The sequence below is a fragment of the Rhopalosiphum padi genome, chromosome 1 (assembly GCF_020882245.1).
Source record: "Rhopalosiphum padi isolate XX-2018 chromosome 1, ASM2088224v1, whole genome shotgun sequence".
NCBI classification, from domain to species: domain Eukaryota; kingdom Metazoa; phylum Arthropoda; class Insecta; order Hemiptera; family Aphididae; genus Rhopalosiphum; species Rhopalosiphum padi.
This window is the reverse complement of record NC_083597.1, coordinates 42004317-42021337: the sequence shown is the minus strand read 5'-3', so window position 1 is coordinate 42021337 and position 17021 is coordinate 42004317. Positions and strand designations below refer to the sequence as shown.

The 17021-nt window shown below is 27.2% G+C and overlaps 1 protein-coding gene across 2 annotated transcripts in view; it reads right to left on the bottom strand.

The window, feature by feature from the left end:
* The window catches only part of LOC132917112 (potassium channel subfamily K member 18-like), a 129765-nt gene that overhangs the window by 6600 nt on the left and 106144 nt on the right, over positions 1–17021 (bottom strand). Inside the window, exons 4-5 of one of the 2 annotated variants that reach the window (XM_060977681.1) lie at positions 14920–15081; positions 6703–6934 (exon numbers count right to left, since the gene is read on the bottom strand). In XM_060977681.1, coding sequence (XP_060833664.1) covers positions 6703–6934; positions 14920–15081 — 394 coding nt within the window. The remainder of the gene's footprint in view (positions 1–6702; positions 6935–14919; positions 15082–17021) is intronic. The other variant, XM_060977682.1, reaches the window with a different exon arrangement.

Here is a 17021-nt window from a genome sequence, read left to right as displayed (position 1 = left end):
ACGAATTACATATTTTTAGTATTATTATTAAAAAAATATTAAATTATAGAAATAAAATTGCGGTTTTTTTTATATAATACAGAAATCAAGGTCCAAGGAGCGCCTTTTCAGAATTTTACGTCTTATATAAGATATTTAACTAATTACTAAAGATTTATATGTAACCATAATCAGCACAAAATAAGTATCATTTCACCACGATATAAACTTCATTAATACTTTAATTTCATTATGAAAAAAGATAACAATATTTTTTCCAAATAAATATGATTTAGGAGACAATATCAAGAGTAATTAATAATAAAATATTTATGAGTATAAATATTATAATATCATATTAGTACTAGAAACCGTCGTTAGACCATACCAGAATAGGTTTCTACGGTTATATTTATCGAAAAATACGTCATCTGATAACACACCAGTGATGGATTCCTATAATATAGTATTATTACGTAGAAAATATTATTGTTATATTGAATAGCCTCATAATAATATTATAACATTTTATAAAAACTACACATATTATAATATGTATGTCGAAAGCGATGAAAAAAAAATAAATGTACTTTAAAATATAATATTTTACTACTTTAGTAACGTTTTGTAATAACCTTTATATTTTTAGACTTTTTTTTTTTATTATGTATTAAAAGATAATATGATACCTTATAAATCGAGATTATTGATATGTCGTCTCGTTAGAACTTTTATTCTTGGAAGTTCGAGGAACGTCTCGGAAAACGATGATTTCGAATTTTTTTAATTTTTTTGTTAGTCTATAAATATAATACGCAGTACACCCTTACGGCGTAAGTCCTTTACGATCAGTTTTCCACGAATTGCGTCGGTATAGAATAAAACACAGGGCCTGGCCGATTCGATCGCTGAAACAATGTTTGTCACACAACACGTGACGTTGCTTACACAGTAGTCGTCGCCGCTTATTGGACTCGCAGTTATAATGGACTCAATCGCCTATTAGAGTCAAATAGACTGGTTCCGATTTACTCGTACGTATATTTACGCGTAGGAAAAAAAATCGACAGTTGAATTCACTACATTAGAATATTTATTAATAGAGCAATGCGACAAAATGTATTAATTAAGGCTTATTTCTACAATGTTTAGTCGGTTTTCTATCATCTTATCGCATATATTTTGACGATTAATACTAATTTCTCGACTTACTATAACAGAAAATATTAAAAATATTTTTTTTTACATTATTTGACGTAATTATTCATTATTTATACGAAACAATTGTTTTGAAAAAAAAAACATTTTCTAAATTTGTCGTTATCAAATTTCAGGTTTTTGTTCTTCATTCATGACAACATTTATTTGAAATACTGAAAACTAGTATATAATAATTAATATTTATTAGTACATACCTAAATTTAATTTCTTTATTATAACGCATATTTATATTTTTTTTTATTCTTTGATTTAGCATTATTCGACCAGTGGACTCAAATACTTTAGCTTAGTGGTACCAAAGTGAGTCCAATCAGCGGTAACAATTGTATATATAAATAATATGTAACAATATTACTACGTATGATGTGATAAACGATTTTAATTTTTGTCCTTCTGGTAGCTCTTCATCTGAAAAATGTGATGATTGTCGCTCACCAGTGAAATACGATGTATAATAAATTTAAATTACAATTTTACGTTTTAAGTTCCTTCAAAATTTAATTTTCAAAGGCATATAACAATTAATCATTACGACTTTAACGGATTCATGTATGCTAATTTTTATTGGAAATTTTGTATATAATTTTTGAGTCTTAGGTATTTAAATTGAAAGTAATATTTTTAATTTTAATTTTAACTACAAAATCATATGTAAATTTTCAAACTAATAATAATAAAAAAGTAATAAATAATGCTGATTTAAGTATTTGATGAAAATGTAATGTATGTTAATTTTTCATAATTTTTTAGGATTGTATTGGATTTTTTTTATTTTTGTGCCAAAGTATACAGTAAATAAAAACTACTACCAGAAATTATTTTTGACGTTGATGGATGATTGGAACAAATATTTTACTTCAAAACGTAAAGAATAAAGAAAGACGTAAAACACGTCGTTGTAAATCCATACATCAATCGGTCTGCTTATACTCGTAATCAAAAATGTTCATATTTTTATCATATTTATTTTTTTAAATGTGTAAGACCATAAAAAAATGTATTATTTGTGTTAAACACGTGTCTATGAGTTTCAATATCGAAGCTAAAAAATATGAACAGAATCCTTCGTGCAATGCACTTGGCACATCGGCACAACCACAAATTACGTGCACGACGTCTTTAAAATTACACTACTGCACGGCAATTGATTTTACCTCTAAAATATCGATTAGAAATAATAGTTATTGACGAACACAACGCGCTCTGTATACACCGGCGTACATAATATTATGTTATTTATTTAGAATATATGCGTAAACTACGACGGTTGTTTGAGCAACGCATTGCAATGTTTTCCATTCCAACCCGCAAAAGCAATTGGAGATTGGGATTTTGAAATTTATATTCGAACAGAGTTTACTTTGCAGTCGCAAACCGTAATGCGCGTGTATATTATACGGGCGTGTGTGCGTATATATACGTATGCACATTTTTTTTTTATGGCGGAAACACTCGACGAAATCATTGTACGCGAACTGTTCAAGCGCAAAAGCCTTGGCTGTCTTATTTTTTATACGTCTCCTGCGCTACAACGGGTACGGCGCGATTTACATTTGGCCGTAATAAAACATCCCCAAATCACTCGTTTTGGTACACCGTCTCCCACGCTCGTACAATATAAGTTTCGATTAATTTTTTTTAGTCACGTACGCGATTTTCCACACGTTCCCACACTACCGATTTACCTTTTTATACGTTAAAACACACAACCGTGCGGCAGTTAGGCTGTACAACTATATAATAATCCGCAAACTATAATATAATATATACTATATTTTAATACATAATTGGAGTGTAACTCGAGTGTTTCGTCAAGCCTGCTTACTTCGTGTTGTTCTTTAATATTATAATAGATTTATTCACATTCAGATTTTTGGAATTTTGAAGTATACTTACGAGACTAATACGAACCACTCGTTCTAAAAGTAAATTAATGTAAAATAAGCATTTTCTCACGATTACCGTTGACGATATAGTATTATATAACTGAATGTGCGTCACTGTCAGTCGTATTCCATTCCACATACTCCATTTGTGCTCATTAGTCATTACTCATTATCTACGTATAATTAAATATTATAACTAATCTATTTTTGTATACATTCAATAAAAGTATAGTGATAATCAAAAAAAATTTGTATAACTTAACATTCTTGAACAATACACATAATACCATTCTTAGAGATTTCTATAAAATTCATCTGTTTCCGCGCCGAAGACGAATGTAAAACTCACAAACCGATATAACTGAGAATGGAACACAACAAGATCATATTATCAAATACTTAGATGTATTCTTTACTGTATACCATTAAAAGAGTGTCCTATGGCATTCTAAACTTCGGTTTATTCAAATGAGAACCACTATTTTTTTTTTCATGTGACTTTGTGAATTGTTATTTATATATGTATAAATACTGATGCATTCAAATCGAAATACGAACAAGTAGTTTTATAGTTATCAAACTTTTTGCACTAAGGGTAATTGTTCTCGATAACGCTCCATTTTAGAATATGCATTTTTATTGTGGGGATTCGTATACCATTAGCTATAATTGTATTTTAAAGTATGTACAGAATAAATTCTTGTAATTTACTGAGTACGATTGTATATTAAAAAAATAGATCACTTTATCAACTTTGGATTTTCTTAGCAAATTCATTTCGGTTAAAATAAATACTCTCCATAAATTATCTCCTTTGTTGCATCAATTTTAAAGTTTCTCATTTTTATTCATGTAACTAATAACATTTCTTTTTTGTTATAATAGGCACCACAAATGATGCTGTTAATTAGTAATCATCCCTTTGATGTAGATTGCTAATGTAGGACCATCTCACTCTCTCTCTCTTAGCATCATACTATTATTTTGATGTTTTTAAACTTAACATTATTGTTTTCATAAATATGTCTTTATTATGTTTATTTGTCATTGATATTTGCAATTATAACCATTGAGTTAGCTTGTATGGTTTAAAAACAAATAATAGTTTTTCATAATATATAATGGATGTAATATTTATTCTACTGTCTATGATTTATTATATTTGGATAATGTATACAGATCATCATAAATATTAACAAGCAAGTATAGGTATAATGGTCAAATAATTGTTACTTACATATCATCTAATCGTATAATTATTATATACCGTTTAATAACTAGGACATTGTTTTTGGATATATAATTAATGTTTTCATAAAACGCATCTGCTTAACAGCGCGTTGTAAAAAGGGTAGATTTTAAAGAAAGAAATTCGTATTGCCTAAGGACACTTTAAATGATATCCAAAATGTAAGTATTTGAAAATGTGGTATTTATAGTATTGAATTATGTTTGAAAATTTTAAAACCGAGAACTTAAATAAATTCATAATGAAAGGCCAAAAAAAAGGGGCAAGTCAGTATGCATATATTGTGTAAGTGTGTATGGATGAGTTGTTGTGTGTGTGTGTAATGTGTATACTGTGCAGGTCGTAACCATAATGAATACAAACGATCACCGAAATACGCGTGTTCGAGTCATTACGACAGAGACGAACGACGATTTCGCGAACAATTCATTTTGGCGTAACCACCACCGCCAACGCCGCTGACGACCACTGTAATAAGCCTATTAGGCTTGTCCGCACACAAAAGACCACCAGAAATATGTCTGCCTAGTGCAGTAGAAAGATAGTTTATACAAGATAATAACGAAACGTTTTCTTCTTGAACCTTTACAATGGAAACAGTTTTCGTGAATTGTCAAACACGAGAGGACGACGTTGTGAATGATATTTGTATTTTCGTAAAAACGATTTTTGTCTAGTTTCTTTTTTCTTTCTGTACGACTAAACTCAATCCGGTGAAGACATTTTTTTTTATTATATATATATATATTATTCTGAATACGAAATTATGTGCAACACTATTTTGCCTTGAAATTTATATCTATATAAAAGTCCACGATCCGAACAATCGCTTTTCGCGTCATTAAACGCGATACGGTCATCTGAATGCTGCGAATGTGCGGCTCGACGCGGCGTCATGTTTAAAAATTCATTACCGTAAAACTTTGTACCGTTTTATTATACATTTAACAGCTCTGCACACTGCTGCTGCTGCGGGCAAGAGCATTATTTGTCGTCGTAAACATAATATCATTAATAAATTCTGATCGATCCACACTATTTTGTCGCGTCTAATCATCGGACGGTATCACATTGTTATTATTTGGATATAAAATAATGCACGACAGTGTGCTATTGTCTACTAACTGCAGTAATAGGATTAATAATATTATAATTATTATATTATTATTAGTATAGATTGCTACTTCCATCGTTCGTAAGACGGCTTGTCGTGTAGGCAATATAGGTACACGTATGCGTGCAATGTCTATACGTTTTTTTATGACTACGTCGGCTGGTAGGTTTATAATAAGTCGTTGGAGATAGTAGTCGGGACGCGCGGTTGGTTTACTAACACATCGAGAAATTTCCAAGCATATTCACTAGATACTTTCAAAAATTATCAAACGATATTAATATATCCATACCACCACGCATCCGTTTTTAATTATTTTGAAATAATAAGAAAAAGAGAAATGTAAGTTTACAATGTTAAAGAGCGACTCTGTTATTTCGCAATGTTCATGATATGTATCTAAAATTATTTGATGTTTAATCCATATCTGAAACAATTTAATTATGAAGAAAATTTGTTTGAACTTTTAAAAAGTTGAAATATTAAAAAATATTTTTGGAACAACACGCCGATATAATATCGTTAATAACGATTCTTGACAATACACTAATCCTTCAATATATATACATTTTTCATTGTTCACAAACAATATAAACTTGCTTCATTGTTATTTGTTAATGTCAGCCACCGAGCCATCAGAATCATACCGCACTCCCAGCACATGAACCGCGGCTTGTGAGTTGTTTTTTCACTGTGATAATATATTACTATATTTATAATAATATCATATTACATCTTAATATAATTTATGAATTATAGAAATAAACAGTCGTGGTGCTCAAACATAAGTAAAAAGTTGAAATTTGCTTGGATTATTGAAAAAAAAAATTGGGAGTCAGGTGAAATGTTCATGATATATATATTTTAGTTTAACAAAATGTATATTCTATAGTTTCATGTGATATATATAAAATACGGTAGTCAAATGTAAATGAATGCATTTTTTAAACGTATAAAATACAAATTTTTCTAAACCAAAAATTAAAATGTGCGCTTATATAATAAGTTCCAAGTGATCCAACGTGTATCACCTTAAAATGTTTCAACGGCAGGTTAATATTTTTCAATTTGTATTTTTAGGAATAAATCGTATACTAGGAATATAATTTTTCACGTTAATTTTAAGATGTAAGGTCCTCTGTGGAGCACGCGAAGTATATATTTTTAGATGCACCCACTTGGTAATTTTTTGTTATCCTGTCTCAAGGATGTGCTTTAATTTTTTTTTCTTTATCGTTAAATGTTGTGCTTACCACTGGTAACAGTCTTCGTTGTTGTCGTCATCGCCAACACCGTCGTCGTACGCGTATTCTTCTTGTTTCGCTGCCGTTGTTGGCAAGTCCGGACGATCGCCCAGTTGCCTGAGGATGTGCGCGGCCACGTGATCGTGTGTTGGTGAGTTGGCCAGTTGATATTCGGCGCATTCACACAGGACATGTTTGGCTTCGGACGTCAAACGGTACACCGGTCTCCCTCCGTGGCCACCTACACGATAGACACAAATGGTAAGAGGACTTGTCATGTTAATATATTATAAATAATATTTTATTATATATAAGTATTGCGAGTATTATACCATAATAAATAACACAATTTACATCATTTCTGAGGTTAATGTATATGTACGTGGTACGTATAGATTAGCGATTTCGTAGAAAATAATATTATTTACATAATATCATCAAAATTTTATCATTATAGTTGTTAAAAAACCGTCTCATCAAAATGTGTAGTACTGTAGTCTCGGTCTTACACGTGTATTGTCTACATAAAAAAACGTATGTTTGGCAATATTTTCATTTAATTTAATTTGTTTTAATATTTGAGTGAATTTATGTATCAAATAAAATCTACAGATTTAATTTTTAAGCGAATTATGCTCAGTAGTGTATAAAGTATTACAATTTAAAAATATTATAACCATAATTACAAAATTTTAAAAATCGATAAGAAACAAACCCAAGAAATGTTGTTGCCTATTTCATAATGGGAAAATTAACTTTATTTATATAATAACTGATTTTTAATTAATCAAAAACTGCTAAATGTTTATTTGCTATGTTGCGCATTTGTAAGATGGAAACAACAATAATTGTATAATATGATACGTCCTTTAATTCCAAAGCTGTTTAATTAAATGTCTCATATAGGTATAATAGGTATATAGTACTTTATTATTCATTACACATTTATGTATTAATGTTAATATTAACATTAAATGTAATACTAGCCATATTAAGCAAATTAAATACAGTAAATTCCGTTACAACTAATACCAATACAACGAAAAATCCCGTTAAAACGAAAGTCATAGAAGTCCCCTGACGAAAAGCAGGGCTTATAAAGAGCTTATTCGAATTTCCGTTATAACGAAAAAAAATTCGGTGCCCTGGAGTTCGTTATAACGGGATTTTAATTTATATTACATTTTAATTTATTTATTTGATATTTGTAGGCATTTTATATGAATAAACTACGTACAGCTAATTTGTTTTTAGTTTAATAACTCATTGCCTAATTACACAGGTTATATATTTTTTAAATATTACACAGTTACTGTATTTAGAAATTTTTAGAGATAAATTTGATACATAAAATTGAACTCGTATTACATTTACTGCCCCTGACATTTATTTTCACGAATTAAAGGCCTAAATTCATAATACAGCGTTAGAAATATCGAGTTTTGATTTTTAAATTTTTGAACTCAGAAAATACAGTAAAATATACGTGAATAACATATTCATTTAACAAAATATCCATCCATGGTTCCCTGTGGTTGACTTCATCAATTAGTTTTTTTAGTAATTATTTTTATAATATCAGTGATATTTTTTATTTTGGCATGATCTACTAAACTCGAGCTACTCGACTTAATGTGAACATCATTAATACCTCTCTCGGGACCGTTTTAAGACGATCGATATATGGTTTTTGGTTAACATAAGTTGGGTTGAACTTGGCAGCGGTGGTATATACAAAGGAAAACAAAATCGGATCGATTGGCGTAAAACGTAAACACATTTTAATACGATTCCGCTAATAGAACATTACAATAATAATAATAATAACAATAAATGTTATCAAAATGGAATTTGCATTTCCTTAAAAGTTGTTTTTAACCAATCATGTCAATCCACGATGATAACGAACTTTAATTAGATGTACATTTGAAAATATTGTGGCCATAAATTTTAGAAAAGGATGCATATATATTTTAATTTTTATAAAACCGTTGTTAACATAATGCATTTGAGTTCATTAGAATATTCTATCTAAATTATATTAATAATAATAATAAATAATAATATACACAATTATTATTGTATATTGTATCGTAAATTATTACTTTCGAGTTTCAACGGTTAAAATGTGTTTAATAATGTAAAATAGTATCTTGGAAAATCGAATAATTTTTTTAGCTGGAAATTGTATTTTTATTCATTTTTGCAGCATACCTTTAACTAAATTATGTTCGGTTGATTACATTCTTATATTCAATTATATTAAACGAATTAAATATTTTCACGTTATTTATACGCATAAATGTTTATAAGCAGGTTTTATATAATATAACAAGATCTGAAAAACGGCTAGGTAGAATTATTTCGAATTTTTTTTTTATATACATAATATATGGAGTAGGATTATAGTTATTTGCATCCGTATATCCGACTATAAGTGAGGTTTCTGGGTCTCTGCGTTTTGTTATCGTTCAACCATGTGATTACTGTTCAGTTTCGTGTCATGTGTGGTTATATATAATATATATTGCTCACCCATCTTTACTATGGACAATTGTATCGTTTTTCGATACCTCAATAATTCTGGCTGTCTTATCTAAATGTATTACTATTTGGACATCCACACTGTCTCCTAAAAATCCCTGAAATTACTTCCATTTTATCGTCGTATACCTAGAAAAGCCAATAATACATGTAGGTATGCATGTCTTTGTCTTTATCAGTAGTGATGGGTTGACGACTGGACAAGATTCCCACAAATGGACTCTTCTAAATCTCATTGAAAATAAAAATGTCAATAAAATAAAATACTGACTATATTATTGTATAATATATTACTTTTTATTAAATTTCTCTTGCAAGATTGAGAAATCAGGGAGAGCAGACATTTACGAATGGATAAAATATACTACAATAATAATAAATTCGTTTTAGATGTGTAAATTGAATTGGTTCTACAAAAGAAAACAATTTATTGAATTTTACACTGTCTAAAAGATGTAAAAACACCAGACAATTTCTAATGTTTATAAATAGCACAATAATGGTCTACACATTTTTCAAATAATTTATAAAAATTTAAATTCTAAATTTATTTATGTTTAATTTAAAAAAATATAAGTATTTTTATAATATTATGTCAAAATTTAATTTAGCGATAAAATTAGTGTTTTACCTATTTTTTTTTTCTATTTTTATTTTAAAAAGTTATTGAAAAATTAAAAATTGAAGCATCTTACTGTTCAAAAAAGTGATATTAGACATACAGATTATAGTAAAATCGATACACCATCCCGTTTAGTGTCTAAAAATCTATATAAGTATATTTATTATTATTTTTAAATGATTTTATTTATTTTAGCTACAACGAACTGAATGGGTATTTATGTATATGATAAAGAATCACGGGTATAAACCGGGTATGTTTTTTTTCATAAAATATGGTTCAATATCTCATAAATATTAATAGAACAAATTAAAAATATTTAAAATTTTTATTAGGTAGGACATATATTAGTTTATTTTATCATAGAATAAAAGTATATTTATAAATTGTTAAGATATAATAAGTTTATGCATAGTTACAATTGAAAAAGTATAATTTAATGTGCTAAATATGTGTGTGAACAATCTAAAAAGCGTTATAAATAAATAACATGTTGATTGAATCTTCATATATTATGTATATACACATTAAAAACCGAACGTCATTTTAAAAACATCTCGTTTTGGAGTCGAAAAATAAAATTTTACTTCATTCATTTTGGTTGGAAATGTCATATCTATACATGATAGGTATGCTATTACTCGAACGAAAAAAAGGACTGATTGACATGCTGCCACATTTTTCAAGTGATAAATTTTACAGCCATCGGGTACAATAATTCTATAATTGTAATATACGCATGTTTGATGTTATTCTTATTAAAAGCTGTGCTATGTGTAATGTTATTTAGGTACACTGTGCGTTTCGTCATAAACAATTGTTCGGCTCTAAAACTACCTCCTTAGAATAAATTCTCGTTCACAGTATACCTGCGAGGCGTTGTTAAATAAGTGTTCATATTACTCTTCATTTTCATTAACGCAGTAATTTAGCGAGAGTGTTGAAAACTATTCTTATTCTCGGCCAAAGTAAAACAAAGCGTCGCAAAGTTTATGCGAACTTTAGTACTTTTATCTTATTTTTTTTTTGTACTCTAAGCACAATGACGAGTGAGAAAATTATGAAATACGCACAGAAACGCGGATACGAATGTTTAAAACATAATAAATGATATTAGTGTATGTATACGTATAAGATCATATTATTATTGTAACATAACGCTTTTATATTTATAATATAGGAAGTAATATTGATGTCACGCGATCGACCGATAAAACATTATCGCGTGTATTGTTATTGTGCCCGTTTTCTATTATGATTTATGAAACAATTAATGTAAATAATCGCGAGAGATATTGATTTCACGCCCATAGTAAAATGCATTAATTAGTCGCGGCTAGACAGAAACCTCTCCAGTACGGTTTTCAAGTCGTCAAATGGAATACGTTAATAATATATATATGTATACTGTATTATACGACTGCATAATTTAGGGATGTGTCTTGGGAAACGAATGATGAATCAAAAAAATAAAAATAAAATGTATGCTTTATATCGTTGTATGCAATAGGTGAAACGTGTACTTTTTATTTAGAAATCCTGTGTATTATAATAAATATTCGCGTCTATAAAAAAAAAATTAAAAACAACTTTATTCCGGTGGGTTTCTCTAAATTTATTGTGACTTTGTGGATAGAAATAAAATTATCGAAACTTCTTCGTTTCAAATGCTGCAATGCGTATACTATAAACACGCGCTCTCCGACAGAAATATTAATGTAAATTAGTTTTACACGATACATACAGTTTTTCTAATGTAAGTTTTATTATTATTTAATTGTATACGTTTCGATAGGTAATCATATCACACTGCGTTAATCGGTACAATAAAAACTAATTTTTTTTTGTGATAAGATAATTTTAAATCTGATTTTTGGAATTTTTAAATATAATATTATAGACCATATTTTTAAGTTCTTAATTTTTTTTTCTATTACTTAATATGTACTTAATAGTGCCACGTGAAGGTTAAAACATTCTGTCTTTTAAATAACAGCTTACTGTAAATTATTAAGCTGAATAATTGCTCATTTTAACGAGTAAAAATTAAAATTCGAACGAATTATTTTACTTTGTGTACTAACAATAATTGTTCCATTATAATGGCTAATGAGTATGGAAGTTAGAGGGATATGGTACAATTTTAACGAATAAATTCTCAGCTATTACAATTTTTATACTAAGAATAATAGTTCTAAAAAAAAATCTTAGTTATTAAAAATAAAATATAAAATAGTTCTAGTCTATTGAATCTAGTATTTATACTACTTGGGCCATTTTTAAAAATTATAAATATTAATAGACTAGTATAAATTACTACAAATTTTAATTTTAATAATTGAGAATTTACTCGTTAACATTTTGAAATGAAACATAACAATTTAAAAAAAAAAAACCACTACATAATTTACATTAAAAATAGGGGGGGATAATTTACTGTATATTAGGATAATTTATATTAATACATGACACTGAAACTATAAATATAGTACAAACATACTGACTCATCGTAAAGTTATATATTTGTCACTATAATATGACCTGTCATAAAAGCTAAATTAAGTTTTCAATATTTGGTGGGTTTGGATTTTTAGAATGACTATATTTTTAAAAAAATAGCTAATATATATAATTTTTTTTTCTAAACACCGATCATAAAACGAAATCATTTTTATGAAATCATTTTATTGCCATATAACTTTAAACTATTCATTAAGTGCATATGATCTATGATGGGCCAGCAGTTTAGCTAAATTATATTAAAGTAAAATGACTGTATTTTAAACATATATATTTATATATTTCACATGCATTAAAGGGAAAAATGAATAGAAAATACGTATTATTAATCTGGATTTATGATAAATAACCTATTACACAGCGACATATGATGAGAATTTAATTTAACAATTAATGTAAATTAATTTAAAAATAAACCTAAAGCATATAATATCTGGTTTTACTTATAATGATATTTTTAAAGTATTTTTGAGTCTATCTATCAAAAATGATGTAATGACGGAGTTTAAAACGTAAAAATAGTTTTAATAAGTACAATGATAATATTGAGTTAATAATTGGATTGTTCTTGTAGACTAATATTATTAGTCTCAAAACATGTAAGATTACTTTTTTATTTTGTTATAAAAAAACTAACCTATTTACATTTTAAATCCATGACCATGAAAAATAAATTAAGAAAAATTAAGTCGTCTAATTCAAGTTTACTATTTCTAGATATACCCAAATTATTATAAATAGGTTTAGCCATTTCAATTTAACCTAAAAACATCTCAAGACTCGACAAAAACAACTTTGCTCACCCTTTCCGTTTCGAATAAAACTTATCATAGAATGATACAAGGCCTGACGGTCAGAGACGAGCTAAATCTTCTTCTCATGATGTATGTAAACTTTGAGCATCAGACTAGGAAACCATCACTCAACTCATTAACTTTATTAATTTATTATAATTGTACGATAATATTTAATCTATAACTGTATAGTGTATATTATATAATCCGTACCAATTTTAAAATATTTCTTTTATTTTATATTTTATCTAAATGACGTAATTTTACTTTAAGTCGGTCCTATGTAACACTATAAATACTTATTATTTTTAAAATACCAACTATAATTGTTTCGTATACTATTTTGAATAATCGGCATTTGTTACTTTAACACCAAACAATGCGATGGAACTGCTGGTTTACAATAAGAAAATTATTTTTTATATACCTATATATTAATAAATCATTGATCTAAATTAATAAACAAAACTTGTAACTTGTATTTTATTTTTTATAAAATAAGAAATCATTAATACGCGATTTCGAGGTATTTTCGTGTGTGCTAATTGGTGTAACTTAACCTAATAACCTATAACACTACCACAACTAGTTATACACTATTAATTTAATTTTAGACAAACATTAATTATACATAGGTAATAAGATAATATACATTATATACAATCCCAGTACTGTGTTTTCGTTGTCACCGCCAATTAAACTCACCATGCTGGCGTTTTTTCGGCAAATATTATATAATAATATATCTACAATTCACAGTTTGTACTTTGTATAATAACTATCGCGAACACCATTGTCGAGCTTTTTTGGAAAAAAGTAGACAGACATTGCAAAAACATACTATAAATAACGCCGTTTACAGCTAACCGATGTAATTATTCACCGTACGGTACACGTGGGAGATGGGTCTGTAATTTGATAATATTGCACCAGTACATTCAAATAAATTACTATAATAATAAATATATACCGTCTATGTCTTAACTTAACTGTGCGCTCGAAACTATGATTTCGTTTTTCATTTCACTTCTGTAAATATATATTATATTAAGAAAATAATTGAAAAACAAATACTAGTGGTGAGAAGAGGAGGAAAGAAAAAAGGAAACATACCGCACGCGATTCGTTTATACGAAACATGCATTTTATATTATGTATAGTAATTAGGATATGATGGAAAGTGCATTTATTTTAAGTGCTCTAAATCTAGAATTATGCGTCCCACGTATATAGTTTAGTTCATGTTACAGGTACTTTAAAAATGAAACATACATTTTGTATGTCTTTATAGTTATAAGAGCATTTTTTTTTGCAGTTCTAGGTAATTATTTTATTATTTTTTGAGTTTTTAAGTTAAGGTAATCAAAAATATTATCTCAATGACTCAATATATTATATATTTTTAATTTGATGTAATACTTAAAATTTAACACATATAAATTAGTTGATAGTAATAATATCAACATAATTTTACTTTTTTATTTTGTAAAAGTTGAGAATAAATAATACAACCCTAAGAATTAAAATAATGTTGTTCACCCAATAAAAATATATTGTTGATAAGTAGTTATTTTAAATTATTCCGATAGAATTTTCAAACTTCTTTAATTATTAAAATATGTATTAAATTGCTTTTTATAGTAATATAATAATAAGAAGTCGAAAAATGTTTTTTAATCGTATTATAGCTTGCAATAGTAATTTTATTGTTTTCAGTACCCTAATTATTATTATAATATTAAATACCTATATTATACGGACCTATTTGCTGTTTTCGTGATCTCGGCGACAATTCTGTCCTTTGGTGGTGGCTTGTGTTGTACTGTTGCGGTGGTGGTGGAGTGTGTTGTACTGACCCCGCACCTACTGCCGATGAAGATTTTTTCGATGACTTCTCTCGCCGATTTCCTGCAAAACAAACGGAATGGGTAAATTATTACTATACACAATTTAATTACATTATATATTTATTTATAATTAATGATTAATACCGCGACAAATATAACAATAGTAGCATAATATATTGTATAACTGTGATCCATTTAACGTAAGATACTCATCTCTTAAAATAATATAAAGGTTTTGAAATATTTTTTTAAATATAATATTAAGCAGACAATATTTTTATAAAAAAATACATAGTTTTTACTAAAGTTTTTGGGGTTTTTTAATAACAACGTGCATTTTTAATAGGTACCTTATTCTAAAGCAGAATATTTTTTGTAGTACTTCAATATACAAAAATTGAATTTTGGACGAGTAGTTTATGATTTATAAGTATTTAAAGTTTTGACAAGCGGGGTGTAGTGGTATAGGGGTATTCCGCAAAATGTTGGTCCACCCTCTTGTTTGAACTTTAAATTAAATACTTATAACAGTTATAACTAATAAACTGCTTGTACGAAATTTGATTTTGATAGGTTGAAATTCTCCAAATAATATTTTGCTTCGGAATATGAAATTAAAAATGTATGTAGTCTTTAAAAAGAGTAAAAAGCCTAAAAGAAAATAATAATATAAAATAGTAAAACATTTTATTTTTTTCAAAAGTTTTGTTTTATAAGTTTATAACGACTTAAAATGAAACAAATATATTTTAAAAAAACGTAGGTGTCTTCTGATTTTCTGAAATAACGAGTGTCATCTTACGTTAAATTGATCACTATACGTATAACAGTTGTACTCGCTCATTCCTAATCCATGTACTGATAAAAAATCTTAATTCTTAATATAGAATTTATTATAGAATGATTATTAAAAACTATCATCTAAAAGATAAAACAAATTAATATAAAATAAAATACATTAATAAAAATATAATTACTGTTTGAAATCGTATAAAATTGTTTTAGCTTTAATGGATTTGTTGCACTGTATGCGACTACTTGGAAAAATGTGATATATTGGTCATACATACACAGAAACAGTTCGCTCTGCGTAGAGCTCTTATTTGGTTTTACTTGAAAAAATAATATATATATATATATATATATATATATATATATATATAATATAAATACATGTGCATAATCGAATTTCGTTGCGATTTTATTTTATTCTGATCACACCACTTATAAATATATACATATAACAGTAGTATTATGTATGCGTATAACCAAATAAATATACAACACGTATAATATGAATATTGTTTGATTATAATTTTTTACTGCTGTAGTATGCTCGATTTAGACTTCTTGTAACAGCATTTCGTATTTGTATTCGAGTTTTCAGTAAATCTACGATGATTATGTTTTCATACTTCAGTTCGACATTTTTGTAGTGCGTATCGAGTCATTTAGACTTTGTAACGCACTTAAAAACAGCGTTAAATTTAGTATTAAAAAATTATAGCTTTATTATACTATTTATTTTAATATATGAACGGAGTTTATTAATTAATAACTTTCAATAAATTATCTATTTCCTTTCGTGATTAGACTAGTTTTTCGTTCGACTAGTGAATAATAATTAATAATAATAAATTGAGTTTGTAATTGTACTAAATATAATTTATTAATGTTGTTTTAATTATAAAGAATTGTGAATATTGTAAAAAGCGATTCATAAAACGTCTAATTTAAAAATGTCATAATAATTGTAGAATTATTGTATTAATAGTTATTAACATTTAAAACTCATGATTTATTTATTAAATCTTATTATGTAAAATTAATTTTCAAAGTTTGAGAGGTTTAGATATAAATTTCTGAAATTGTAGATATCTCCGTTGAAGTTGCCAAGTATCATATTCACTAGTAGTTTATATGTATTTTTTTTTAAAAATAAAACAAGGTAAAATTATATTAATATAATTTATAAGTAAGTAATTCGCTTGTTTCAAATTT